The 27,263-nt window shown below is 56.3% G+C and overlaps 12 protein-coding genes across 12 annotated transcripts; 6 read left to right on the plus strand and 6 right to left on the minus strand.

Annotated features, from left to right (window-relative positions):
* The first annotated feature begins 245 nt into the window (after positions 1-245).
* Positions 246-3,133, plus strand: BU26DRAFT_456290 (acyltransferase-domain-containing protein). The gene is made up of 3 exons (XM_033824908.1): positions 246-1,482; positions 1,531-2,037; positions 2,108-3,133. Exons 1-3 carry the CDS (start codon positions 464-466, stop codon positions 3,030-3,032), a joined length of 2,451 nt encoding a protein of 816 aa, XP_033683700.1. The 5' UTR covers positions 246-463; the 3' UTR covers positions 3,033-3,133.
* Positions 3,124-5,409, minus strand: BU26DRAFT_304256 (uncharacterized protein). The gene is made up of 2 exons (XM_033821832.1): positions 4,267-5,409; positions 3,124-4,054 (listed from the first exon to the last, which is right to left on the minus strand). Exons 1-2 carry the CDS (start codon positions 5,197-5,199, stop codon positions 3,215-3,217), a joined length of 1,773 nt encoding a protein of 590 aa, XP_033683701.1. The 5' UTR covers positions 5,200-5,409; the 3' UTR covers positions 3,124-3,214.
* A 1,353-nt stretch (positions 5,410-6,762) lies between these two features.
* BU26DRAFT_304246 (uncharacterized protein) lies at positions 6,763-8,801 on the plus strand. Its single transcript, XM_033821831.1, has one exon. The coding sequence runs from the start codon at positions 6,971-6,973 to the stop codon at positions 8,459-8,461; it is 1,491 nt and encodes a 496-aa protein (XP_033683702.1). The 5' UTR covers positions 6,763-6,970; the 3' UTR covers positions 8,462-8,801.
* Positions 8,802-8,994: 193 nt separating this feature from the next.
* Positions 8,995-12,409, minus strand: BU26DRAFT_518918 (uncharacterized protein). The gene is made up of 3 exons (XM_033828917.1): positions 12,259-12,409; positions 9,970-12,178; positions 8,995-9,914 (listed from the first exon to the last, which is right to left on the minus strand). Exons 1-3 carry the CDS (start codon positions 12,298-12,300, stop codon positions 9,142-9,144), a joined length of 3,024 nt encoding a protein of 1,007 aa, XP_033683703.1. The 5' UTR covers positions 12,301-12,409; the 3' UTR covers positions 8,995-9,141.
* Positions 12,410-12,730: 321 nt separating this feature from the next.
* BU26DRAFT_518919 (DUF1903-domain-containing protein) lies at positions 12,731-13,545 on the minus strand. Its single transcript, XM_033828918.1, has 5 exons — positions 13,392-13,545; positions 13,278-13,338; positions 13,180-13,226; positions 12,954-13,045; positions 12,731-12,908 (listed from the first exon to the last, which is right to left on the minus strand). Exons 1-5 carry the CDS (start codon positions 13,392-13,394, stop codon positions 12,875-12,877), a joined length of 237 nt encoding a protein of 78 aa, XP_033683704.1. The 5' UTR covers positions 13,395-13,545; the 3' UTR covers positions 12,731-12,874.
* Positions 13,546-13,547: 2 nt separating this feature from the next.
* BU26DRAFT_304494 (ubiquitin-like protein) lies at positions 13,548-14,441 on the plus strand. The gene is made up of 3 exons (XM_033821833.1): positions 13,548-13,820; positions 13,876-14,180; positions 14,246-14,441. The coding sequence occupies exons 2-3, from the start codon at positions 13,944-13,946 to the stop codon at positions 14,306-14,308; spliced, it is 300 nt and encodes a 99-aa protein (XP_033683705.1). The 5' UTR covers positions 13,548-13,820; positions 13,876-13,943; the 3' UTR covers positions 14,309-14,441.
* A 225-nt stretch (positions 14,442-14,666) lies between these two features.
* Positions 14,667-15,909, minus strand: BU26DRAFT_518921 (uncharacterized protein). The gene is made up of 2 exons (XM_033828919.1): positions 15,605-15,909; positions 14,667-15,548 (listed from the first exon to the last, which is right to left on the minus strand). Exons 1-2 carry the CDS (start codon positions 15,630-15,632, stop codon positions 14,989-14,991), a joined length of 588 nt encoding a protein of 195 aa, XP_033683706.1. The 5' UTR covers positions 15,633-15,909; the 3' UTR covers positions 14,667-14,988.
* Positions 15,910-16,295: 386 nt separating this feature from the next.
* On the plus strand, positions 16,296-18,975 carry BU26DRAFT_456302 (uncharacterized protein). The gene is made up of 4 exons (XM_033824909.1): positions 16,296-16,950; positions 17,014-17,396; positions 17,449-17,659; positions 17,716-18,975. The coding sequence occupies exons 1-4, from the start codon at positions 16,498-16,500 to the stop codon at positions 18,871-18,873; spliced, it is 2,205 nt and encodes a 734-aa protein (XP_033683707.1). The 5' UTR covers positions 16,296-16,497; the 3' UTR covers positions 18,874-18,975.
* Positions 18,976-19,095: 120 nt separating this feature from the next.
* On the minus strand, positions 19,096-21,119 carry BU26DRAFT_304569 (uncharacterized protein). The gene is made up of 5 exons (XM_033821834.1): positions 20,798-21,119; positions 20,532-20,740; positions 20,308-20,470; positions 19,436-20,237; positions 19,096-19,380 (listed from the first exon to the last, which is right to left on the minus strand). Exons 1-5 carry the CDS (start codon positions 20,862-20,864, stop codon positions 19,347-19,349), a joined length of 1,275 nt encoding a protein of 424 aa, XP_033683708.1. The 5' UTR covers positions 20,865-21,119; the 3' UTR covers positions 19,096-19,346.
* Positions 21,120-22,440: 1,321 nt separating this feature from the next.
* BU26DRAFT_518925 (E set domain-containing protein) lies at positions 22,441-23,611 on the plus strand. Its single transcript, XM_033828920.1, has 4 exons — positions 22,441-22,577; positions 22,630-22,949; positions 22,999-23,047; positions 23,103-23,611. Exons 1-4 carry the CDS (start codon positions 22,484-22,486, stop codon positions 23,231-23,233), a joined length of 594 nt encoding a protein of 197 aa, XP_033683709.1. The 5' UTR covers positions 22,441-22,483; the 3' UTR covers positions 23,234-23,611.
* On the minus strand, positions 23,467-24,195 carry BU26DRAFT_427481 (uncharacterized protein; the record flags this gene model as incomplete). The annotated part of the gene is made up of 1 exon (XM_033823733.1): positions 23,467-24,195. The coding sequence occupies one exon, from the start codon at positions 24,193-24,195 to the stop codon at positions 23,467-23,469; it is 729 nt and encodes a 242-aa protein (XP_033683710.1).
* A 496-nt stretch (positions 24,196-24,691) lies between these two features.
* BU26DRAFT_504867 (ARM repeat-containing protein) lies at positions 24,692-27,247 on the plus strand (the record flags this gene model as incomplete). The annotated part of the gene is made up of 2 exons (XM_033826806.1): positions 24,692-24,877; positions 24,962-27,247. 2 exons carry the CDS (start codon positions 24,692-24,694, stop codon positions 27,245-27,247), a joined length of 2,472 nt encoding a protein of 823 aa, XP_033683711.1.
* Positions 27,248-27,263: the final 16 nt, after the last annotated feature.

The following is a 27,263-nucleotide window of genomic DNA, read 5'->3' on the forward strand; positions in this document are numbered from 1 at the left end:
CTGCCCCGACTGCTGCTCTCAACATTGACTACTTGCCCAATTGATCGTGAGACTGCTATCAGTAATGCTTCGCCGGAGGCTTCAGTACGTCAGCACCCACTGGTCTTTTAAGTTAGGCCACACAAAGGAACGGTTGGAGATGCGATCTAAGCTAGATGTGGCGTCATTCCCCGCATGCCTCGGCTCATGTGCATGGCGCCGGGATCGTCAGAGCTTGGATGGGGTTAACGCCTTTAGCAGATCCTGGCTTTCCTAGAGCGAAGCTCTTCCCAGCGAAATGAATCGTTCATTCTTCAGCGATTTAGGGCAATTGGTCAGAACCACCCGCGTGCGCTGACCCCCCCATAGCACGCGGCTCCATGGACATCCTGAACCCGAGTACCTCGCCGTAACAGCATCCCCGAGACCTCACAATACGCACCTCACGCCTCGCGCCTCACCAAGCCGCCCGCCTGTACCAAAAATGCCGTCCTCCACCAAAACGCGACATGCGCCCCCTTCCGAACAAGCCCCCGACCTCTCCATTACCGCTGACGACCAGGTCTACCTGCACGCCGCCGGCTACGATGAATCCCCCGAGCGCGGGCTCATACACAGCATGCGGCGCTTCCGCTCCTCGCCGCTCGACTTCATCCGCGAAGTATCGCTGCACGTCTCCGGCACGGGTTGGCGCTCGTATGACAACATTGTCGGGCAGCCTATATTCTACTCGGGCTTCAGCGAGGAGATGAAAGCCAAGGTCCTATTAAACAACATGCTGGTCAGCAAGGTGCGCGAGCTGGCGAGTAAGAGAGTGGAAGTGGAGGCTAAGGAAGGGCTGTTGGGTGGGGAGGAGCAGGTGGGGGAGAAGGATAAGAGGAGGAAGCGCAGGGCGCAGATCGAGGAGAGCTTGATGGAGGTTAGCGAGACATTGACGGATCAGATGATTTGCAAGATGGAAAGTAGGCGATTTATACGGGGCGCTTATTATCTAACGACGCAGCTTTTGACGCGCGCGTATCACCAAGGTGTCCATGTTTCGAGCGAGGAGGTGCTGAGGCTAAGAGGGGTGGCGGAAAAGGCGGCGAGGGATAAGCACAGCATTATCTTCCTACCATGCCATCGGTCCCATGTCGATTACGTCTCGCTCCAGATTATTTGCTATCGGCTGGGTTTGGCGCTGCCTACGGTTGTGGCGGGGGATAACCTCAATTTCCCGGTTGTGGGGGCATTCTTGCAGCATGCGGGCGCTATGTGGATAAGACGGAGCTTTGGGGAGGACCAGCTGTACCAGACACTGGTGCAAGCGTATATCGATACGTTGCTCCAGAACGGATATAATCTGGAGTGCTTTGTGGAAGGAGGCAGGAGTAGGACGGGCAAGCTATTACCGCCGAAGTTTGGTATATTAAGCTATATGCTGGATAGTATTGCGAGTGGCAGGGTGGACGATGCGATTATCTGCCCGGTGTCGACGCAGTACGACAAAGTCATTGAAGTGGAGTAAGTGACATCTCATGAGGAGAAAGAAGGCTAGCTAACTGGATATAGCTCATACATCAGCGAACTCCTCGGCCAGCCGAAGCCTAAGGAGAACCTCATGGACTTCCTCTCCGCATCCTCTGTCCTCTCCCTCAAGCTCGGCCGCGTAGATGTCCGGTTCCACGAGCCATGGTCTCTCCGCAAATTCATCAACGAACAGCAAGACCGCTTCAGCAAGCTGCCACAAAAGTTGGATCTCAAAGACGAACGACTGCGTCTTTTAAGGACCCTGGGCTACAAAGTACTCAGCGAGATCAACGAAGTTTCCGTTGTTATGCCCACAGCGCTAGTAGGAACGGTTCTGCTGACGCTAAGAGGGAGAGGCGTCGGCAAGTCGGAGTTGATTAGGAGAGTTGAATGGCTCAGTGGGCGTGTAAGAGCCCAGGGAGGGAGAGTAGCGCACTTTGCCAGTCTGCCGACTAGCGTAGTGGTGGAAAGGGCTCTGGAAGTCCTGGGTCCGGGCCTTGTGGGCCTCGTCCCAGGTTTACCAGAAGAGACCTTCTACGCCGTGGACAGGTAAGCCAAACCTTTAATGTAGTTATCGCGGTTCTGCACTCTCCCGCGCGCGAAAGCTAACACCATCCAGATTCCAGCTCTCCTTCTACCGCAACATGACCATCCACCTCTTCATCCTCCAATCCCTCGTCTCCGCCTCCATGTACACCAAAGTCAAGCTCGGCGGTGGCCCCGAATTCCAACGCATCTCGTACGCTGATCTCCGCGACCAAGTCTACTTCCTCTCGCAGCTCTTCCGCGGCGAATTCATCTTCCCGACCGAGGGTCTCGACGTCAATCTCGCCAGCACTATCGCCTCCCTCGAATCCGACAACGTCATTAAAGTAACCCGCAATCCGGAAACGCAGGCCGTCGAGTTTGTCGAGCTGAGCGACGCGGAGAGGGAAACGGGACGCGAGAACTTCGACTTTTATTGCTTTTTGATATGGCCGTTTATTGAGGCGGCGTGGCTGGGTGCGATTAGCTTGATGATGTTGACCCCGCCCGTAGCATATGGGGGCAAGGAGGCAACGTGGCTGGATTTGAAGAAGGTACAGGATCGCGCGCAATTGCTCGGGAAGACGCTGTATCACCAGGGCGACCTGTCCTACTTCGAAGCCGTCAACAAGGAAACGCTGAAAAACACATACCAGCGCCTGGAAGACGAAGGCATCATCCTCGTCATGCGCTCTAAGGACTCTAAAGTCTCCTCCACGATCCGGCTAGCGGATGAATGGGTGCCCTCGCGGGACACGAAGAAGGCAGGCATTATAGCGCAGGGTCCGCTGTGGATGTTCGCGGAGAGGATCAGTCTGAGTAGGAGGGAGGGGAAGAATCGCAGGGATGGCATGACGGTGCAGAGTAGGGTGCTGAACTTGGCGGATATCGTGGGCAGGGAGCTGTGGGAGGAGGCGAGAGTTGAGAGGGCGGGGGACGAGGAGGATGAGCGGGCCGTTGTGGCTAAGGCGAAGGGGAGGGGAAGGAGGAAGAGGTTAGAGGTGCCTGCGAAGCTGTAACTGGAGCTGTGGGTCGTCTGAAGCTACGAATGGTGGATGTATAGGTACTGTATATAACAGAACAGACATGCAGTTGATGAAGGGGCATGAGGAATCTGAACAATCTTCACATATCCATGCCCAGCTTTGCGTTAACCGGCCGGCTTCTGTGTTCAATACCCCTCGAGCTGCAGCGGAACAGTTCATTCCATGAACGCGCCATATTCACTAAGACGTCCCAAGCCGCGCGCTACTCTCTGCGCATCCACTCCCGCCAGCCGCGCCCTCTCCGTCGGCGGATCCAGAACCCATTCACTTAGCTCAACCCCCTGCTCAGCGAATGTCTCAACGTGGCCGCGATGGGCCTGCAGCCCGTACGGCTTTCCCGAACCCGGAAGCCAGCAGATGGTAAAGCGCTTCAGCTGAGGAAACCGCGCACGGATGTCGAGGCCCAAAGCTCGTATCACGGAGAAGAGGGCTGCCCGGTGCTCACGCTCGCTTCTGACTCGTAGGGTAAAGGTTTGCAGCGTACGCGGCAGCGTGATGTCGATGCGCGGGAAGAGGCGCTGGCTTTGGGTGGTGGTGCACTTCTTCCATATGATGCCTTCTATTTCGGCGTGGCATTCCTTAGCGGGCATAAGCTTGGTCAGATCGACCGCGTTGAGTATTAGGTGCCGTAGGTTTCCAGTAGAGTCTCGAAACTGGGCCATGGTATCCTGGAGTGTGAGGGCCTCTAGGACATTGTACGAGATCGGCCGCATGTACTCATCGTGAATAGCGACGTCCCTCAGGGTGGGAAGGTGGAGGAGGAAATTGGATATGCAGGCTCGAGTGAAATCACGTGCGACCGTGCCTCCCGGAAGTGCAGCTTGCGTTATACGAAGAGCTGTGAGAGCGGTGCAGGCGCGGGAGAGGAGGGCCATGGGGTTTTCGGCCGCGGAGAGGTTAGCGGCGGCGAGGATTCGTGAGAGTGTAAGATCCTTTAAGCTCGATGAGGGGGAGAGGGAGGCCCAATTTCGCAGTAACCTCCTGTTGCTCTTTTTCTATAGATGTAGAGGGTATATGTAAGCATGATGTCTAGAAAAAGGGGAGGGGTGGCACGTCGAAATCCGTCCCGCTCTATTCTATCCCTTGAAGAGCTCTAAGGATGGGTGTTGCGGAGCCCGCCTGCAATAGAAGGGACTAATACAGACTAGTATGTGCAACGCGAAGTATGTGCAACGCGAAGTATGTGCAACGCGAAGTATGTACGTACCTTGAAGTGCGCACCACATAGCTCGAGAGTCGCAAGAGCAGGCAGCGTAAACAGAGGCCAGTACTCCATCACATCCCCGCAGCTCGCTAATGTCACGTCCTTGACTGAATCGAGGATTTTCGGAAGCGGCGTCCTAGGGAAACTAACGCCCAGACTTCCAATGCTCTGCAGAGCATCTAGCACCGTATTCCATGGCGCATCCGTTCTGTATAAGCTCATCTCGTACCTCTCCACGCGTGGCAGCACTCGCAGCAATTCGCGGAACACGTTGTAGACGGGATCCATTTCTATGCTGAGAGTGTGGGGCTTGCTTCGCTCCAAGCTATAGCTGTCGACGAGCGGGACCCGTGATTTCTCCATGAGGGCTAAGTCGTCCGCGTTGACCTTGAAGGGAGATCCGGACTCGTAGCCATATAAGCCAAGCTGTCGGCGCGCGTGAAATCCGAGGTCGTGGCGCCATACAATGATAATGCGGGCATGTTGGGCGAGTTGCGGATGAGCCTTAAACGTTCGGAGGAGTAGAGAGGCGTTGCATCCCCTCGTCGTTGGCACTGCATACGAGAGATCCGCCCCGCCACGGACCAGGACTTTTTCCCAGCGCTCGAATTCAGCGAGAACGACAGGGATGGTATGGTATAAGTGAGGTTCTGTGATGCGGTTGAATTTCCGAGAGAGTAGGGAGAGGTTTGCGAGATTGGAGACGTGGGAGATGCGCGGTAGGTTGGCGATCCGATGTGCTGTCGATGTCGCGGAGATTGGGCCGGGATTTGGAGTAAAGTACGAGATTATTTGGTCGAGAAGTTCCTCCGGGAGAGAATCCAGAGTCGTAGGTCCCTTGGGAAGAGGCGGGATATGCATAGCTCCGAGGTCCTCGGAGAGCGCCTCCAGAGCTGCTCTGGCCCCGAAGGGGCGGCGAGTTGAGGGCCGCGACATGTTCTGCTCTTCTGAAGGCTGAGGAATGAATGAATGTTTGTGCTGGGTTGTGTCGGGCGGTAACGAAGTATGTGGTAAGAGTTTGTGTGTTCTCGCGAATCGAAGCTCCAATGCAGCAGCGAAGAAATGCGGGTCGCAGTGATGGATTCACTTGCCCTTTCCCTCGCAGGCAACAATGATAGTTTTGAAGGGTACGTTGACTCATCCTTGCCCGCGCAGAAACGACAAAGTGTAGGGTGCTGCAGTAGAATAAAAAAGAATTGAGAACCTACGACTTAGCTTTCTCCGTTAAGGGTGAGCTGCGAGACTTCCTCGTGGGGGTTGAATGACCTAGTTGTCCAGAGAAAGGATTGAGTAGTCGACACGTCAGTTGAGATATCGCAGACCTAAGAGTCTTCTAGTTCACTGGAAGTGCCCGCTTTATCGCATATGGTTGGACCCGCAAGAATCCAACAGGATTGAGTGCTGATGGGGGTTTGTGTGCATACTAACGGAAACGGAGACTCCAAAGCCATCATCCCCTGACTCCTTGGACTGCGGTGCTCTTTTGTTTCCCGGGCATTTCCATACGAGCCGGACCTCTCTCTCTACCTGCCGCCAAGCTACGTGGGCACGATGTGCTGACTGAGCCTCAGGGGCGCCGTTGCGGAAGAGGATAGTGCGCAGTATACGAGGCGTTATTGCAGCGCTTGCCGTGCGTGCAGCGCCCGCAGACGAGAGCCTGGTCCGCGGGGGGATATTCCAGGGACCCATTCAGCCGCCTTGTTTGCTCATCTCCTCAGGCCCGGAACGCAACGGTCAAAATGGGTTCGTCTATGCGATCAGTCGTCGGCGTGGTCGTCTTCTCCACTCCATATTCGGCCGCCCAGCCTCGCCCCGCCGCGTGCGTCAACCGCCTCGCCAGCTCATGCATGGAAATGATTCCTCTTCCCCGCGATTGGTGACCCCGCGCACACGCTGTATCATGACCGTCCGCTAACGTGAGTGTGATGAGAAGGTGATGAGTTGTTGCGCATTTACCGCTTTTCTGCTGACAAGGGACTGGCAGGAGGGTAGTTCGGCCGTACGACGAGGAGGATGACAGGTAAGATGAGGAGGCGCAACCCGTCTCGTATGGCCTCGCGGATTACGACCTCGCAGCGTAAACGCGAAGCAGGTGTTTCGTTAAATGTTTCGAATTCCTCGGGGATCGTTCAGCAGTCGCAACGGCGCCCGGTGTTGGTCCGGCCGAATTCGCCGGGCTCCTTCATCTCATCTTGATTGCGCGCCCCTCGTCGCTCTGCATATCCCGGACGGCGGCCAAATAGGTCTGTACAGACTGCAGACGCGGAGGAGTGAAGCATCGGTTTATTAACGGCCCAGCCCCCGCGCTAAGAGGACCAAGCTTCGCTGATCGGCGCGTTTCCACATCGTCGTCGTCGTCGTCGTCGCACTTCCCGTCCTCGTCTCCGCTCCCGCCGACCAACTCACCACGCAGCAGCGGGCGCCGCCGGAGGGAGTCGCCGCCTGCCAGACACCGCTTCGCTTTGCGCACCGCGCGCAATTGACGCTTTCCCTCCTCTCCTCAGCCGTCGAGGGAGGAGAATGGACCCCCCAACCTGCGACGCCGAACCTCTGTGACCGTGCCTCGACAAGCCGTAGCATCCCCGCTAGGGTCCGACGCCGACGCCCACCGCGCCGCCCGCTCGAAGACTGCCTCTCAATCCGCACCGCCGCATCAGCGCAGGTCCGCTCTGCATTCGGGCACGGCAGACCGCGTTCCCGCGCCGCCATGTCGTGGCTCATGAAGGGACTGCAGTCGGCCATCTTCCACTACGCATCATGCACGCCGTGTACAGGCTACATGTATAAGAAGCAGCGGCGGAAGCAGGCGAAGAGGGCCAGGAAGGCCAGGATAAAGCTGGAATTGGAACGTCCCGATCTGTACCACCATCCGGAACCAACCGGCACCAATCCGTACTGGCAGGAAGAGATATCTATAGGTCCGGGACCGCCTCCGCGGAGAGCAAAGAGGGCGAACACGGGTAGCACGAGGGCAATCACCACGGCGGGAACGCACAGCACCGTTGTGAGCCAGGGCGGAAGCAGCATCGACGTCAATCAGTCCGACGACTTGCGCCTGAGCGACGAGACCTTGGATGACGACAATTGGAACCGCAAGCGATACCAGCGGGAAGACGAGGACCTGTGGGGCGTCGATGAGCTGGTGGTTCCCCTTGCGCCCACCATGTCCGGCTCTTCTGTGGGTGTCGCCGGCATCACTAGACCTGATACATCATCAGGGAGCTACTACTCCGCGCGAGCGCCGCCGGTGAACGACCTGCATCCTCCCGTCGTCAGCCTGCCCTCTCCACATCCCTCCGATAACCGCTGGATGCTCCAACCTCCGCCCAAAGCTAGCGTCATGAGCGGGAAGGAGCGAGCCAAGAACAGGAGTCGCAGTGGGAGCGGCGCAAGTAGTCGCGTGGAATTGAGTCTGCAGCGCCAAGTCAGCGCTCGGCAATTGCGCCAGAAACTCGATCGCGGAGAGACGCCGGAGATGCCGCCATTGTCGAGAGGGAGCTCCTACAGCAACCTGGTCGCCGGTCAACGCCACGACCGACCGAAGACGCCAGGGGTACGCCCCTCTTCGGCAGCTAGCTCCCTGAAGAAGAAGCGCCGCGACACTGCAATGACGAAGACCGATACGAAGGACCAGTCCTCCGGGGATTCAAGCGATACCATCGTAAGACGTACGCCCACGCCAAAATCGAGCAATGTCCCCGGCATCAAAGTCGTCCGCGTCCGTACCAGCCGCCAACCGCTTTCCACCGTCATGTCTAGCGGTTCGGGAAACCCACCTTCACCTACCGAGAACATCTCCCTTAACCGGTCTTCCGAAAATGAAAACAATACCGCCCAGCGCATCAAGTACTCGTCTACGCAGTCTTCCGACTCGATACCGTACTATGCAAAACATCGACCTCCGCTCGCCTCTTCAGACGTGTCTTCGCTCAACGTTCTGCAGGATCTGGTATCGCCCCGTGCTCTCCTGAACTCGCGCTTCGTCTCAGCACCACTTATGGAGGCCCGGATCAAGCTCCCCCCGTCCAACAACGAAGAAGAGGAGATCCTCGCTACGAATGGAGACTGGCCCGGCAGCGGTTTCGCCATCAGCCGGACCTGGGGCACCGATCAAGTTGATGGCGAGTTGCTTGCGCCGTTCGATAGCCACAGGGTCACAGAGCGGGACCCCAGGATGCGATGGAGCGTGGACTTTTGAAAGCCATGTCCATACCCTGCCCACTCTCCACGCACGCACGATCCTCCTTTTGGGAATACGCATCTCGCATTCATCTTCACTTGCATCGTTTATTCCCACTTTCCAATTGCATAACGATGCTAGGCTTGCACTTTACTACGCGCATCGCATCACTGTCTGCGGCATCTCTAGCATTGCTTGGCATGGGGTACTTTTGGCACTTTTTTTTCTTTTCCGATTCTTGCAAGTTGTTGTTGCGCGCCGCTTCTTTGTTTATAGGTTTCTTTTTTCCTTTTTTTCTTGTTTACTTGTTTGTTTACTTTTCGCATTCGGTTATCACGTTCAAGCAGAAGGTGCCGGCCACGATGCGGATGAGGTCACGATAGCGGGTTTTTCATATGTTAAGGCATGCAGCAGCACTTGGGCGTTTGGGCATGGTGAACCTCGGATAGTGCATCTTGAGGCCCGCCGTCGCATTCTTGCATACACTTGTATAGTACGGTTTTGCATCCGCTGGAGAGGCCCGTCGGGCCGCCAAAGAGAGTTTGAATCGGTCTGTTTGAAAAATGGTCATGTGTTATATTGCAATGCTCTCCACGCGTCCCTAGTGCAGTGCAGTGGAATCCAAGGCCCCTCGCCCAAGTACTTTTTGCTCTGCATGCTCTAATCCAAAAAAGTCCCAATCCTTGCCCAACCATCCCTCAATTCCTAACATTAACGTCCCAAATCTTCAACGTCTCGCCCTTACTCCCCCTCTTCTTCCCCGCCGCCCGCTTGCTAGCCGGATGCTCGGCCAGTTTCAACATTGCCTTGCCTACCTGCGCAAGCGTATCCACCAGCAAGCTCATCTTGCCCGTGTCCAGAAACATCTTCCGGATCCACTCCTTGTCCTCATCCGCGACAACCGCCGCCACATCCATTGCCTTGATCGCGCTTTCGCGGTGGATGAAGTACGAACCTGTCTGCATGACGGAGAGGTAGGAAATAACGAGGTCCGGAAGGTACGCTTTATATAGCAGGTACATCTCCTCGTCGCGCGTAGGGATGAACGAAGGTTCGAGGAGGGTGGGGAAGGTGGCTTCGATGCTGCGGAAGAGATCTTTTATGCCTTCGGTGGAGGCATTTGCGCGGTCGGCGATAAGGAGTTCTTCTTCTGAGCGCCAGTGGCGGAAGAGCGTAATGAGGCGGACGAGCTGCTGCAGGTCGAAGTAGGCGGCGCTTGTGCCCCGCAACCATTGCACAAGCTGGGTGTGCTCTTGAGCGGAAACGATCTGGGAGGGGCGGACAGAACCCCGGCCGGAGGCGGAGAGCGATTTGTGCATCGAGGCGGTGACTTGAGTTTCGTCTTGTTCCTCGGCACCAGCTTGGGTAAAGTCGAAGGCGTAGCCGCAATACATGGCTGTCTTTACTAGCGATACGTTTTCGACGCTCATTTCGGTGATGAGCTTCTCGGCGGCACCCAGACGGCCATTGACTATACCATAAAGATTAGCCCGAGTTCAGCGTTATGAAAGTGAATAAGAACTTACGCAAGAAGACTTTGAGCACATGGTAGAGATAGCCAAACGTTTTGTCATCCTCCGCGTTGAGATGATTAAACCACTGCACGCTCTCAATGACCGCTTCATCCCCAGCGGAGATGTCCAAGCCAGAGAAATCGAGCTTGATGCGTTGCCCGGGCCACAGATAGGGCTCTTGCTGGTCCGTCGTCCCTTCGAGCATTGTGAACCTTGAGATGGGATTCGCTACGGTGCCGTCTGGTCCAGAAACAAGCCCGCTCCCTCGGAGAGCGAGGTCGATATTGCGATCCATTGCGTGGCTTGTGTTGACACGATACTGCTCCATGAGAGTCACACAGCGCTTCCGTTCTTCGATGTTCTTGATGTCGGGCATAACGCGTGAGAGACAATGCACCGCTCGGCCGCTATCGAGCTGCGATGCGTATAAAGGTATCAGCTGAGTGCGGTTGGTGATCCTGAGAAACTCGATGTATGCGGCGATGACGTTGAACGTCGCTTCTTTCTTTTGCCACGTGTCCGACATTGCCAGACCCAGTCCATTCTGTAGAGTGATGAAAACGTGAACGAGAATGCGAAGAGCCTGCGGATCGTTTGCGAGGGTCTGGTGATATCTCTCTGCGTTGACGCGGCGGTGCTCCCCGGACATCTTGGAGCTAGGAGGTGTTTCTTCCGAGTCTGGGTCTATGATCAGGTTGAGAAGCCGATCATCCCCCTGCAGCATATCAGCGATCGCTATGCCGACCTTGTATATGAGCTCATCCTCGGTCCTGCTGATGAGAGCGCCTTGAATGAGTTTCATGGGAGACACTGCCTGCGCAGCTGTGGCCTTGTTCTGCTTCAGTAGCTCTATCACATGGCTGTTTGCAGTTTCCCAGTTGCCAATTTTTGCGGTTTCATCCTGGAAGACGAACTTTCGGGCTAGGATCTGGGATACCCGGGCACTGGGACCTTTTTGCAGATAGTTGTCGAATCTGGAGAGGAGAAGGGCGTTGTAGTGTGCATGAAGGTGATCGTCCCAAGATCGACATACTGTCTGGACTTGCTTCAGGTCTCCGCTCAGAAGGCCGTACACAGCAGCTTCGTAAGGAATCCGGGCGCCTCTAGCGGCGTGGAAGCACATCCGGCGAAACAAGTAGCCGATGTCGTTTCCAGCGACATTAGGACCGCCGTCAGGGTGGGAGTCGTACGCGGCACCTACGCTGACGCCGCGCCATGCCTCGTTCCTCTCTTTGCACCAATCGGCCACCTTGTCCCAAGGCTCACCCCGACGTAGCATTTCGTAGCAGACCATCCACAGGGCGCGCTCGTAGTATTCGTCCGACTTCTCCAGGTTTCGCTTCTGTCTCGTTGGCGCATCCGGATCTAGTTGAGTGACGAGAGACAGAGTCCTGTCGCTACTCTGAAGAGTGAAGTCCGAATCCAAAGGATGATCCAAGCCCTGTACGCGTTTGAATTGCTTTATCTTTGACTTGGTGTCCAGCCACCCACTTGTCCAAGTCTGCGTGTCCTTGCCCGAAAGCTCCTCCAGCTGTTCGGTAATGGATTCGATGTCGTTCTCGCTATTCTTCGCTGTCTGTTGGAGCCACTTGAGAATGACTTTCTTTTCTCTCGCTTGATCGTCTTCCAGTATAAAGCGGTCCCATATTTCGCTCTTGGGGCAGTAGCGCATTGCTCCTCCCACCTTCTGTAAGCGCGACCGCTTCTCCGCAACCACGTCAGTACCAGGTTGGGGATGGTAATGTTCGATGATTATCCGGAGGAGCTCCCATGTCGCAAGTTCCGCCTGCCATTGTCGTAGCTCTCGGACGGACGATGAATCTGGAGCAGCGCTGGGTTCGACTGATGGAACGACAGACTGGAGAGACTGGTCAAGCGAGTTCTCACCGCTCGAAGAAGGCTCATCAGCCATGTCTTGAATTCGCCGCCGCACGCTCTTGTCCAGTTCGCCTTTGTTCTCGGCGCCGGTGTGTTTCTTCAATTCCTTGACGGTTGACTCTGCCAGGTCCCGAAATTTGCCCACCATCTTTACCGTTGTCTGGTATTTCGCCTTCAAATCTTCATTTCCATGGGTGTGCCAGTGGTCGACCCTCTCGGCGAACTTCTCCACCTCTTTGCCTACCCGGTCGGCCATGGCTCGCAGCGGTTGCAGGGGATCGCTCGGTGCAAGGGTATTCGTGCTCCGGGAAGCTCCAATTGAGATCGCACTGTTGCCAGTTGTCTTCTAAGATGTCAGCCATTTTTTATCATGAAATATACATCTCCATCATTGAATCACTGAAGCTTGAGCTGCTAACGTACCTGAAGCGCTGCAGACTCCGACCGGCGAGAGAGCGAGGCCATGGTTGCAGAATGGCGGACGCGATATAGAGTACTAGTCGTGCCTCAAGCGCCTCACAGAGCGGCGCGCTGAGGTCGCTATATGGGGTCCTCGGGGCGGGCGAGGCTGTTGTCAAAGGCATCCACTCCGACAAAACATCGCGAACCAGCTCCCAGCGGAGGTGGTCCGCGCGCCGCACTAGCGCACTCTTGCTTGGCGCCGGGGCGCCGTATAAAATTCGCGAAGGCCTTGTGCTCCGCTTCTCTTTCTTCAATGTCTTTTAGGTGGTCATTAGAGTCTCGGTTCAAACCCGCTCAGTGTTTGAGCAGGCCCCACGCGGTCTCTTTGCGCGCTCACGACCGTCTTAGAACAACGTACCTCCTGGTGACTGCCTGGACTTCCTCGTGAGGCTTGAAGGTGCAGAAATAGAGGAGGTATGACATGCCATCATTGGGGAAAACTCTGTTTCTTAAATTACACCAGCGATTTATATACACACCTGCAGGACAGGCTTCTATGGATACATGACGAGTTCGACGGCTCTCCATGCTGGCATGCTTTGGGAGTGCCTTCCTTATTCACGGCCTCCCGTGTCTATCATGATGCCTGACTCCTCTGCTTCATCTTCAATCTAATCTCGTCAGTGGGAATTCTCTGACGGACGGACGGTACCTACTTCAGAAGAGAATATTTCGGACAGCTCACCGTGCTCGCGTTCTCTCCCTTTTCCTGGTAGAAGGCATTACAGCATTCATAGAGAGCATCAACCTGAATTTTGTTAGAGCGAGTACTAGGGCTTAAAGCGTTCCAGATACCCGTTCAATTGATTCCATGGATCAATTGCACGCCTCTCTGGATAGCAGTATTCGTAGGGAAGCACACAGTGTGAAGCCGACACATACCTGCTTTTGGCACTTCTCTTCCTTGTAGTTGTTCTTCTGTAGGCAGTCTGCACCGTGTGGATGAGCAATTGCCTACCAAGGTCAACAATTTTACATACCCTGAATAGCGCATGCCCGAGGATGGCACGGGGGGTCCGTCTGGAGGTCCTCCTTCGTTCCCTTCCCAAGCCGTAAGTTTCATACTTGGTGATGCAGTGACATCAGAAACGCACCATTTTGCGTCACGTGGACAGGCGAAATTGCCCAACTGCGAAGTTCAGCGCACAAGGCGCCGACAGCCCAGCCGGCGATAAGGAATTGCCTAGGCAGCAGGGTGAGGAGATAGGGCACGGAAGTAGGACAAAACTAAGGGTAGTGAAGGTGAGAGGCCGCCGGCTCGGCTGGTCCATTTTCTTTGAGCGACCTTGAACGAGAACCCCACTAGCCACTGTCTCCCACCTCACTACCCGACTCTTCTCCCACAGCAACGCTCGCTCTCTCCTTCACTCACCATTCGCCACCCGCCGTATAAATAGCTTCGACGCGTCCGCACGGGCTTCACACCTTTGCTCTTCTGCTTCTCAACTTGCAAGCAGCGCTCGGCGACACCCAGCTCCTCCCTGCAACTACAAAAGCAACGTCTGCTCCGCGCTCGGTCGTGCGTCTCACTCCACTTCTACCACCTTCCACGCGTCCGCGCCTTCTAACGTCTCACAGCAGCACCTGCGCTCCGAGTACCCACCACCCCGCTTCGACAGCACGACCCACTCCTCGCAACCATCACAATGTCTGACAGCGGCTCGCCGAACAACATGCAGCAGAAGCCTGAGGAGGGCGGCCAGTCGGAGCACCTCAACATCAAGGTGACGGACAACAACAACGAGGTCTTCTTCAAAATCAAGCGGACTACGCAGCTGAAGAAGCTCATGGACGCCTTCTGCGACCGCCAGGGCAAGAACATCTCGAGCGTGCGGTTTCTGTTCGATGGCCAGCGAGTACAGCCGACAGACAACCCCGAGACGGTACGTTTGCCATTACAATCGCCGCCTCGCCCGCGACGTTTTGGTTTCAGGCTAATATGGTGTAGCTGGACATGCAAGACGGAGACACGCTCGAAGTCCACCAGGAACAGATCGGTGGCTGCTGCTAGTCTCTCTGCCGCACGATGCGTCGATTGAGGCCGCCAACGACACATGCCCGGGCCCTCGATCGTCAAGATTTTCTTACCGTGACCGCGATGGGTGGAAAGGGCATTTAGCGAGCGGCATGGAACAGGGGACGGGGTTCTTCTTACTTGTTAACGAGCGGCAATGGGTCCGGATTCTGGCGTCTTTGGTGCCATCGGGCACGCCTCCAGCGGCGCGCCTCCTTCATGCCTTCATGTAGTTTACGACACCACCTCCGCCGTGATTGAATTTCGATAGCGTACGGACTTTTCTGGTTCCCTTCCCTTGAAATGGCTCAGTGATTTTGATCCTTGCAAGGCGACCTGTCATACAGTGCATGGGGCCTGCTTGCGCACGGATTACCATTGATTTACGATCCCAACTCAAGATACGAATATTCATGACCAACGGCTATATATATACATTACCCTCTCAGGGCTCTGAGGCAAAGAAACCACGAGAAGGTCTATTCACACACCCTTCCTGCCTACGACTGAGCTCCTACAGACTCAATGGCGCATACCGAATACCACACAATGACCCTACTAGCCTGAAAAAAAGCGTCCGTAAATACAAGTGCGATCCATGCCGCAGCACAAGTCGATTCGCCTCTTAGAAATCCGCCCTTCCACGCTAGTTCCCAATCCTCCAGCATCCCACTCAATCAATCCTCCCAAACAGACCTCTTCCTCTCCTCGGCCGCCTCCTTCTCCCTCTTCTCCCTACTCCTCTCCTCCTCCCTCCTCTTCCTCTCCTTCTCCCTCATCGCCCTGTCATACTCCCTCTCTTCCTCCGTCCTCTTCGGCGCCCGCACCCCCAACGCGCCCGCAATCAGCCGTCCCGCCACCGCCGTCGTCTTCTCCGGCCGTTTGGCCGGACTATTCGCCCCGCTTCCGCCGTTACTCCCGTCTCTGCTCTTCACCGGGCCCACGCCATACGGCACGTTATCGGGAAAAGCGAACAGAGTCGGGGACGCAGGCGTCGGCGGCGGCGGGTTCGGGATGTCTACGGAGGTGGTGGTGGTTATGGGGGAGAGTGGCGAGTGCTCTTTTGTGGAGGAGCGCGAGAGGTTGGACGCAGGGTTTGAAGACTCGGTTTCGGTGTCGCTGCCAGAATCGAGATCCTCGTCCCACGAGTCGGCGACGGGGCGGGATTTGGGCTTCGCGGCGGGCTTTTCGGGCGTCTTGGTGGAGAGCTTGAGGTGCGAGAGCGTGCTTGCTACTTCTGCATGCCGATTAGCAAAATGTGATGTGTAATACCTGGTATGGGGGCGGTTGTACCGGCTTCCGACGGTGTTGCGTGAGCCATTGCGTTGCGATGCGTGACTGAATTGCTGGGGTTTGCGGGGTAGCTCCCGGTCTCTTATATCGACACGAGACCGCAATGGCGTAGCGAACGTTCGATCTCCCCACGGGAAAAAAGCGAGTGATTCTAGAAGCGAGCGGCTGAATATGCGATAGAGCAGCTACGAAGCGCTCTTTCCTTTATATACAAAGTAAGTGACGCGCAAGGGGGCAAGCCAGCAGCTGCGATATATTCGGGACTCGCTGCGTGAGACTGCTGCTGGCTGTGAAAGGAAGACGCCCCATTATTGCCCAACCCCGGGCCTCGAAGCGCAGCCACATGTGGGGAAGGGCCAAAGCGTGGTCGTGGCTGCACTCGTCATCATGCCCCTTTCATCCCTTTTTCGAGGTCCACTTTTGCTTGCGTCGACGGGCTTCTAGAAAGACGATATAAAAAGCAATCGGTGGGGGTTTGCTTGTTGAGGCACTGTCGGCTACGGGTAGCGCCGACGTGTTACGACGCAGATCGGGTTCTTGCAGATTCGCAGATTCCGATGGAGGGCTGGACCGAGGATCGGAAGCGTGATGATGGGAGGGGCCGGCGATGAGAGGGGTTCGTCGGTTACTTGATCTTAGTGCGGTTTGACATCGACTAGGTACAGGTACTTCAGTTATTCCCTTTGTATTCCCGACGTTGTACAAAATCACGACTCTTCTTCCTATCGTCAACTCTGCATAGAGAAGAAGTATATTGTCGCTTTCCCCAAGTCAATTGGGCCCATCATTTCTCATTTGGAGCCCAATTGGCGCGTACTCGGCGCTGGCGTTGGCATTTCCTTCCCGTCTTTGCATCTGATAGACCAAGCTTCTTAGGGCTCTTATAGCCCAGCATGATTCTGCATCGGTCACACTGCCTGAGCAGACGCCTACGCGTCAATGTTTCATCTTTCCGTCTTTCTCTTCGTCCCTGCTCCGCATCCTTCTCGTCCTCATCAAGAAGGCGAGGAGGCTATGACGACACTATCCAGAACCTCCAAATCGGAAAGGACACCCGCGTCATTTTCCAGGGCTTCACCGGCAGACAGGCGACCGCCAACGCCAAAGAGTCGATAGAATGGGGCACCAATATTGTGGGTGGGGTCAAGCCCGGGAGCGCCGGCGAGCACCTGGGTCTGCCTGTGCTACCATCAGTAAGAGCAGCGATGGAGCAGTTGAGGCCGGATGCAACGGGTATCTACGTCGCGGCGCATCAGGCGGCGGCTGCTATTGAGGAGGCGGTTGAAGCGGAAGTGCCGTTGATCGTAGCAGTTGCGGAGCATATTCCACTGCATGATATTATGAGGGTGAGTTTGGGCCTGGGAGTATAGATGCACGTGACGGCAAGGGAGGTCTAATGAGCAGCGTAGATACACTCTATGCTCGCGACACAGTCACGGTCAAGGCTTGTGGGTGCGAATGCCCCGGGCATCATTTCAGCAATCGGAAGGTGCAGGATTGGTTTCCAGCCTCTTCCGACCTTCTCACCGGGACATATCGGCATTGTAGCGAAGTCCGGCACGCTTTCTTACGAGACGGTGGGATCTTTGACAAGAGCGGGATTGGGACAGAGCTTGTGTATTGGAATGGGTGGCGATGTCATTGCGGGGACGAACTTTGTGGATGCGCTGAAGGTGTTTGAGAAGGATGAGGACACGGAAGCTATCATTTTGGTGGGAGAGTTGGGTGGGACGAGCGAAGAGGAGGCTGCAGATTGGATTAAGGAGTATAGGAGAAGAGTCAAGGACCCGAAGTAAGTCAGGCGGCGGGATTGGACGAAGAGAGAGATATACTAACCGTTGTAGACCCATTGCAGCAGTCATATGTGGCTTCCAAGCACCACCAGGCCGTATAATGGGCCACGCAGGCGCCTGGACAGGTATCGGCGAAGGCACTGCAGAGTCAAAGTACAAGGCTCTCGAAAATGCCGGGGTCACAATGGTGGATCATCCCGCGAAGTTCGGAGGCGTCATGAAAAACCTCCTGGCCAAATCTGGTCGGAACGTCAAGAAGATCGTATGTCGGTCCTCTCTCTACTCACCCTGTAGTAACGGAGCCTAACTACCTTCCAGGAGCAATCAGCAGCCCAAGCCCAGCAGCGCCGCTCATACCACACAGCTTCTCGATACCCACGACGGCCTCTATCCGCCTCTACGCCAACCTCCGCCCAGCAGAAACGCTCTCTCCACCTCACAGCAGACCAATCCACCACCCTCCTCAAATCCTACGACATCAACACCTCTCCACCCCCTTCTCCTACACCACCATCAACCCATTTCCTCGGCATAACGGTCGCCCGCTCCGCCCGCTCCCCCTGCATAATCGCCGCGCCCACCACCAACCCCAGCCAGCTCGCCCACCGCGTCCGCCGCCTTCCCTTCGACTACCGCTCCGGCCCGTCTCCCTCCATCATCAACGACGCAATAGCGTATCTCCAACTCGACGCCGCGCCGCCAAAACCCAAAGCCCAGACCGCCCAGCTAATCCGAGCCCTCTGGGAGCTGTACCGCGAGAAAGAAGCCATCACCGCCACCGTATCTCTCGCCGTCCCGCAGGAGAGCGACGAAGTGCTGGTGTACGACCCCTATCTCTTCTTCGACGACGCAGCGTTCAAGTCGAATAAGCGGCAGGCGGCGCTGCACGGGCTGCGCGATACGTCGAGCATCCCGCCCACGGAGCTCGAAGCCGAGCAGAGCGGCATCGTTTTCATTCCGCTCGAGAGCCCCAAGTTCCCCGGGGCAACGGCGCAGAAAGATACGCAGACGCCTCCTGCCACGCCGCAGGAAGGAGAACCCAGGAACCTCGTCGGCACGCTGGTCAACGGCGCAGGCCTGGCGATGAACACGAACGACGTGCTCTCCCTGCGTCTGTCGCCGCCTCCGTACTCGACAGCCTCCGCGAATTTCTTGGATACCGGCGGCAAGGCTACGAGCCAGACGATTAGTACTTCTTTTAAGCTCATTCTGTCCGATCCGCGGGTCAGCGTTGTGTTTGTCAATATCTTTGGGGGACTTACGCTCTGCGATATGATCGCGGAAGGCATTATATTGGCATTTAGAGAAGTCGGTGTGGACAAGCCAGTCGTGGTCAGACTGCGAGGCACGAATGAGGAGAAAGGGCAAGAGATATTGCGCCAGGCCAATCTTCCCATTAAAGCATTCGACGACTTTGAAGAAGCGGTGCTGGAAGTTGGGCGCTTAGCGAACGGGGGACAAGCGTCACAATCGTAGACATAGAATAGCGTGGTTCATAGATCTCCTCTAAAGACGATGTTAAATCTTGCCGTAGCCATATTGCATCGTTCAGCTACCTAATATCGTACCGTTTCCTTCCTGCCCGAACCAGGGGCATATCCTTTCATCTGCGTGATTGTCGGGAGTGTGAACGTATCGGAGGGGAACGAAGGCTAAGGGGGACGGTGGGATTAAAATATCTACTTCGTCGTTGGTACCAGACGAACAGCCGTATCGCGTACGAGCGAGCGTGTGCGCACAAGGGAGGAGGAAAACAGGAGGAGCTCTTTCAACGCCCACCGAAACAGAAAACCACAAGCCAAACCGCAACCTCCGCGCCCGTAGATGGAGACAAGATCAGACATAGGGGCCGTGGTATCTGGGGTAAGGAAACAAGGGGAAGGGCTGGGGAAAGGACTAAATAAGCAAAACATCAACTGGTAAAGCCGTAAGGTGAAGTTTTCCTGAGGTTAAACAGCCGACGCGAAGTATGTGATGGCGGACCTAAAGCAAGTTAGCTGCATGGACAATGAGAAGAGGGGGGTTGGTGTAAATGTACCCAATGGCCGCCATCACAGTAAGACCAACAAGTGCCCTCCGAGTGACTTTCTCTTTCGCCAGCTTTTGCTCCGTCGTTGACATCGTTCTTGCCAGCTTCGCCGGACGTTCCCGCGAGGGCCCTGCAACCTCGTTTTCATCCTTGGACAGCTCTTCAGCCTTGCGCTTCGACTTCACGCCTTTTACTGGCCCGCCCTCGTACTTGTTTGCTTCTTCTACCATCTTCTTCGCCTCCTCGATCATCTTGGTCGGGTCCTCCGGCACGGGGAGCTCTGGGTGGTCGGCGGGGACGTCAACCTTGACGTTGGTCGTGGTAGTCTCAACGTCCCCATTCTGCTCAACGGTCTCCTGCACTTCGATGCGCACAGTATTGGAGTCCTTCATCTCGCCATTTACCGATTCAGATGCGACAGACTCCGACGCGTTGGTGCCGTTTTCAAGGACGTTCTGCAATGCGCTTGATGCAGTCGTCGCCTTCGGGGTCTCGAAGATCTCCTCCGCCCTGAGCGATTCGGCTTTGGCGGCCCTTGTAGTGCGCGACTTCCGCGGGCTTGCCATTTTGCGACTGGGTGTTGCGATTTTGCTTGGTGAGGCTGAGCGCGAGGAGCGAGCGCGAGTTGAGGCGCGGAGAGCGGAGGAAGGTGGTAGGACAACGGCGGGCGAAGGTACTTTATTCATGTCGAACTTGGGGGGCATCTGTATGTGTGTGTTGTGCTTGTCCTTGGAGGCCTTTTCTATCGGCGCGGGGTCCAAAAGAGCCTCAATCCAAGGTCGCATGCCATACTGCTCGGACAGTGCGAGCGCTGCGAAGTGGGTTTGCGTCAGCCATGCTCTTGCGGAGAAGTGAGTGGCTCGCTCAAGACATTCACCTACCCTCTTCCGGCGCAACCCAAACGCTTCCGGCAACCTCCTCAGGGCCAGCGGAGGGGAAGTTCTTCTGGTACTTGCGCTCGGCCTCCTCCTCTGCTAGCGATGCCCACGGGAACGCTGCCTTGAACATTCCCGTCGCGCTAATGTATCCATCGCTACTGCGCCGCTGTCCCCTCGTTAGTCGATCGATTGCTCCATCAGGACACGGTGTATTTCCATCGCCATACCATCAGAAAATACGACTCGGGGTACGACGTCGTGCTCTTGAGCGTGAATACGCCCGAGCCGCTCAGGTCCTTGGGCAGCGGTACCCGCAGATGCGCATAGTCGAACGTCCCCAGGTTCTCCGCTTTCGACGCGTTGGTGAGCCCCACGACGCCCGGCTTCACTTGGATCTTCGTCTGGCCCAATCGGCGTCGCTCCGCAAGAATTTCGTCTGCGCAGGATGGTCAGCGGGGTGTCGCGATGCTCGCGATGCGCTACGTGGACGTACTCGACGGAGAATTCGCCGGCTCGATGAGCGGGTTCCGTCGCTCGGGCAGAGTCCGTTTCGCAACCATTTTGGAATTATTGGTAGAGGATTACAACAAGATATAGGTGTGTGAGATGAAGCGCGCAGCGCGAAAGAGGTCGCGGGATGACGGAATGTTGGTGACGTGCTCGGCGCGCAACTGACAGCGAGGACGGAGCGCACTTTTCCAGCCGAAGACGGAGCAGCTGGGCACAGTGAAGTGACAGCTGCGACGGCGACGCGAATACTGGCGTAGGTGTGCGGCGCGACTCGGGGTGAGTGCAGGCTGGGCGGGCGACGGTCGAGAGCGAGGGAGATGGTCTGAGGAAGAAGAGTTCGAGGGTTGCACGGGGTACCCTGCCAGTAATCGGTGGCTGGACGGCCTGGCGAATCGACCAGCCTCTTCCCCGGACGGGGCCCTCCCTAACCGCAATGGCAAAAATTCTGCTTTCCGCTTTGGTCCTCAGTCTATCACAGCGATATGCCGATTGGCCGCGGGGAGTTTGCCAGCTCAGCGCAGGGCAGAAGAAGCGTGTCCACAGCTGGGATGACCGAAGCGGCTAGCGCGGGAATGCCATCAGGGCACGCCGGCGCGTCGAGTGCGAGGCGGGAGTACGCGACCATCCTGGTTCTTCTTTGAGGAATGAATCGACAGATTGTACGGACATATCTTGCCCTGACGGTTGCTCCGAATGGCCTTGAAAACCCGCGCGAAACCCAAGGTGACTAGCGAGCGGTCTTGAGGGCAAGGAATAGGACAGAAAGCACTCGGCAAATACTACTTTATGTTCATCCACTGAAGGTGTTTAGGCTCGACTTTCTGGGGGCGAGGGGCTTGAAATGTACCGTGTACAGCAATGTCCGAAGAACAGTGATGTGAAGCGTTCCATTAACGGATAGACAGCCATTCCAGAATCCAACCGAAGTCTGAGAATGACTTTAAACGAGAAGGCGTCCCTGGTCTGAGCATGTATGGCAAGTCAGCGTACACTGGACGCCGTCGTAAGTCAAAATGACGGTCTTGCATCTACAACAACCCTTTGTATTCGTCAAACTGGACAATGTCTTGCCTCAGAAGGCCGTGCTTGGACCCCTTGACACCTTCAGGCGGATGTATCAGGCACCGCAGTTCAGGGACACCGCGTAGTGATTGCGGTTATGTGCATTGCGAAGTTCGTTTCGAGATCACGTACGTGGGAGCACTGCGGTTGCTGAGGCAGATTGACAGCTTCCATTCAAGGATATATACAGGCTGCATCCGCCGAACCCGCGGGGCGCATCTTGGCTGAGCGTTGGACTTCAATGACGGAAGCATACAATGCTCTCGGGCCTGGCTCTTCAGAGGGTCGGTGTCATTCGTAGCATTGAAGAATATTCACCAAAGCTTAATATAGCTCACGCCAACCGACTTTGAGGACGTTGGCGGTTTGGGGCTGACGTGCCTGACGCCGTTTCGCGTCACAGAGAGCGGCCAATCAATCAGCGCGGGGCAGAGAATTGTCGGTGAAGGTCCACGGGTGCGTGCCCCGCCAACGCTGTCGAGGCGAGGCTCAAGAAGACCATTCCCGCTCCGCTACCCTCACTCTCACCTTTTAAACTCCCGCTGAGGACCTTAACGCGGCTTTATACCTCTCTCGACCTGTGCCCACCCAACCTCTATTTCACGCTATGGCTGGCGACCACGACGACGATCTGACGGCTGAGCCCACCGAGGGCTTCAAGGTCGGCGAGAAGAAGACAATTGACGAGTACCAGAAGCTAGGCGTGTGCTACCAACCCTCTCTGTGGACTTGCACGAGGCTAACACCCTACAGACCAGAACGACGAGTCCCTCCGCAAGTGGAAAGAATCGCTCGGCCTCGGCCAGGGCAAGGACATCTCGGACCCCAACGACCCGCGCAAATGCATCATCCTCTCGCTCGGCCTCGAGGTCGAGGGCCGCCCCGACATAATCATCGACCTGAAGAGCCCTGGCGCCGTCGAGACTCTCAAGGACAAGCCGTTCACAATTAAAGAAGGCGCGCAGTTCCGCATGAAGGCTACCTTCAAGGTCCAGCATGAGATCCTGGCGGGGCTGAAGTACCTCCAGAAGGTCTCGAGGATGGGTATCAGCAACAAGATGCAGGAGATGATGGTGAGTCTGGTGGCCTATAAGTAAGGCCTAGTGGTAACGCGGCATATAGGGCTCATACGGTCCGAGTACCGAGGAGAAGCCTTTCTACGAGAAGAAGTGTAAGCAATCCCGCAAGATTACTCCACAGAATACACCTCTGACACTTTCTTGCAGTCCAGTCCGACACCGCGCCTTCCGGTTTCGCCGCTCGAGGCCACTACAAGGCCGTCTCCAAGTTCGTCGACGACGACAACCAGACCCACCTGCAATTCGAGTGGTCTTTCGACATCAAGAAGGACTGGTAGGCCTCATCATGGAGTGGAGTCCGGTGAATGGCGGTATCTAAGCGGCATGATGAGCTGACATGTTTGGTCACGTACGAGGAGGGCGGAAATGCTCACCTTGAGAATTTACGAGCTTGATGGCGAATGATATGATAATTTAAAAGATGCTAGGCAGGAAGCCAAGGGGTTCCGAATGGATCAAACTCTCAGCGCCTGTTATACTTTGCCTCGGGTTACGCTCTTTCGAGCTGAGTTCATCCTGGCCCTTCCCCTTCTTGCAATCCGTAGTGTCTCTGAAACCGAAACCACCGTCCCGCGATTCTCTTCACTTTGACGGTGCGGCCAGCCCACGCTCGATCACCGCTTCCAGAGCCAAATCGCCGGGCGGAGACGTTTAGTATCGAGACTTCCTGCTCCCACGGATCTTTGGCGTCATGGCCCTCGTTTTCTCCATTCCGCATTTCAACATCCGCTTCCTCGCTGTGTAGATCGAGGTCCCTCCTTGTTCCCTGGCATTCCACGAGACAGAGCAGCGCGCCAACTCTGGCAGTGGTCTCGACGGCTACAGCAAACGTCCGGGACAGCCCTTGGGCAGAGAATGATGGAGTTGGCTCATGCAGACTGAGCGGATTGACTAGAACAACTCTTTCCTTGTCTCTTCCTTCGCTTAACCCGCTCTGCTTACTTCCAGCTGCGCCATATGCTGTAAGATGAGCTAGCAGCACCGGCACAGACGCACAGAAGGCGATCCCGATGTGACGCGCCGTGAACAGGTTGTGAAGCGAGGGGGCGATTAGCTGGTGTAGGCTTTCTTCCTCCCGTCCGGCCTGATGCTGCAGGGAGGCCCAGAGATCCTGCAGGAACACCTCCCGGCTAGAGCAGATAATGAGCGTCGTCGGAGCGTCGCTGGACTGGGTCGTGAGGACGTGGTTGAGCAGCGCGGGCAGCGTGAGCGGGGACAGGACCGTGGGCGAGTAGGCCATTTCCTGCTTGCGCGCAGCTGTATCTGCGCCCTCGTGCCTTGTGCTCTCGCCGTCTGTCCGTCTGTACGTAAGGAAAACCCCGGCAGCGATATGGGTTATGGGTTAGAGGGGTCGTCTCGCGCTCGGGGAACCGCGAGCGATGCCGCACTTTTGCCCCACCACCACCGACGCACACAGCAGGTCCAAGCATGCAGCCAGCAGCACAATCCACCACATCACCACTCGACTCCCTTGCCGCCCTCTGCATAATCGACACCGTTCTGGACGGCAGCAGATGCCAGCGCAGCCCCGCTGAAGCTCCCGCGGCCGCCAAAGACGCCCGCCATGGAGAGCATATCGCGCATCAGCCACTTCATTGACACGGGTGCGTTGCTTTCCCCCATGCACAAATCGCACATGTATAGACGGCCCGACCCGGTTCTCGACTGCCGCTGCTTCTTTATTCCCTCTTATTTCCTCGTAGCCTTCCCCATGTTGCGTTGTAGCGGCTGTCGCTATGCACCCGTCCAACTTTGCTCACTGGTCCCTGTCTACAGCCCGCGACCTCACCCTCGAAGCCGCCCGCGATGCTAGCAATGCCCGCAAGTCGTCGACGCGAATGCTGCCCTCGGGCCAGCTCAAGAAGCTCCTGGACAGCCGGTCCGAGCGCGATGTGCTCGAAGGACTGCGGAGAGTCGTCACGGTCGGGAATTCCCCTCTGCCCCACCATGGGTTGAGTGTAGTTACGGCTTTTGTGGAGGGAACATAGCTGACTATGACTATGCAGATGTCCTACAGACAGCCCCCGTCCCAGACATTACCCTTCTTCTCCCACGTAATCAAGAACATCGCGTCGCCGTCGCTCCCCATCAAGAAGCTCGTATACATATATCTCCTTCAGCATGCCGAACATGAGCCGGACACCGCCCTCCTCTCTATCAACACGATTCAGAAATCACTCACGGATTCCAACCCTCAGCTGCGCGCCCTCGCGTTACGAGTCATGTCTGGAATACGGGTGCCGGTCATAAGTCAAATTGTGAGCTTGGCTATCAAGCGAGGAGTGGGAGACATGTCGCCGTACGTGAGGAGGGCCGCCGCACTCGCGATACCGAAATGCTACCGCTTGGACCCGAGCACGGAGCCGCAGTTACTGGAATACCTTTCGACGCTGTTGGGGGACAAGCAGTACTTTGTGACTGGCGCAGCAGTAGCCGCCTTCTTGGAGGTGTGCCCCAACCGGTTGGATCTGATACACCCACACTACCGGTCGCTCATACGCAAGCTTGTGGACATGGACGAGTGGGGGCAGCTGGCGACTTTACGACTTATGATGTCATATTCACGGAAATGTTTCCCCAGACGGACGAAGAAGATTAAGAAGACTACGACTAATCCTAATCCTAATGCGAGATCGAAGGGCACGAAGGGATTTTATGACACAGAAAGCGAGTCAGAAGAGTCGGAGGATCAAGAGATGGAAGATTTGGTTGTTCTGGATCCTGACCTCGAGCTTCTCTTGAAAGCCTGCCAATCGCTCCTTCAATCCCGGAACTCTGCCGTGGTGATCGCAGTAGCGAGGACGTATTTATACCTGGGCACGCCGGATTACCTATCCCTAGCCATTGGACCTCTGATATCACTCTTGCGCTCGCCGGGCGACGTCCAGCACATAGCGCTCTACAACATCGTCCAGGTCTGCCTCTCGCACCCGGAACCATTCGTGAAATACTACACGCATTTCCTCGTCCGATCGACGGATTCCCCTCACATCTGGCGATTAAAGCTCGAACTCCTCACTCTAATCTTCCCTCACGCACCGCCTAGGTTGCAAAGTCTCATATTAGCGGAACTCAGCCATTTCTCACATTCAGGAAGTTTGGATCCCGGGCTAGTCAAGGAAGCTGTTCGGGCGATTGGCCGCTGTTCACAGACAACCAACCCGAAAACTTCTGCAAGATGTCTGAGACTACTGCTAGCGCACATCGGATCGGCAGACATGCATTTGGTGGCGGAGTCGCTAGAGGTTATCCGCCATCTCATCCAGCGCGATCCGGAAAACCACCGCACCACTGTCGTTCGGTTAGCTAAGCACTTAGACGCAGCCACCAGCCCGCAAGCCCGCGCAAGCATCGTCTGGCTTGTCGGAGAATTTGCAGGCCTAGATCCAGAAAACAACATCGCAGCAGACGTCTTGCGTATACTAGTAAAAGGTTTCGCCGACGAAGCGGAGCCGGCGAAACTGCAGATCGTACTTCTCGCCGCGAAGGTCTACGTCCATCATCTGAACGCGAATCCACCACCAGAACCCGTGAGAGCGCCATCACCGAAACCGAGTCCTTCATTGCTGGAGAACTACGAAGAGCAAGGCGGATTTCGAGACACGCACTTGGACTCCGTTTCTCCACCGCAACCTACGCCCAGCCAAACGCAGGACAAACCACACCCCATCGAAGCGCTATGGAACTACATCATTCTCCTCACCCGCTATGACACATCCTACGACCTCCGCGACCGAGCTCGTGTCTACAAAGCACTTCTCTCAACACCGACATCCACCCAACTCGCATCACTTCTTCTCCTCGCACCAAAACCCGTCCCGCAAACTCCTAGCCCGAGCGAGACACGCAAAGGCTACGCCCTTGGCAGCGCCAGCCTCGTCATCGGCGACGAGGGCGGCGTAGGCGGATTAAAAGGCTACGAAGATCTACCGCCCTGGGTGAAAGAAGGCCATGAGCCTGACCCCGCGCTGCGAGAAGAAGGGGCCTCGGGCGCTGCGTCAACGTATGAGGCGGCAAAGAGTTTGAGTGCCGCGGAGAGGCTGGATGCTGCGAGTCGGGCTGCACCGCCCGAAAGAACGGTATCGCCTGGTAGGAGCTTGGACGGACTAGGTTCCGGGTCAGGCGCGGGTGAGGCGAAGGAGAAGGAGAAGACGCTGGATGAGTGGTTGGCTGAGGAAGAGGAGAGCGAGGACGAAACGGACGAAGAAAAAGAGACGGAGGAGGAGGAGGAAAGCTCTGAGTATGAGACCGAGAGCGAGGACGAAGGAGAGGGCGATAGACTTGTCAAGTAGACTAGCGCTAATACCA

This window comes from Trematosphaeria pertusa, assembly GCF_010094035.1.
Source record: "Trematosphaeria pertusa strain CBS 122368 unplaced genomic scaffold BU26scaffold_7, whole genome shotgun sequence".
NCBI classification, from domain to species: domain Eukaryota; kingdom Fungi; phylum Ascomycota; class Dothideomycetes; order Pleosporales; family Trematosphaeriaceae; genus Trematosphaeria; species Trematosphaeria pertusa.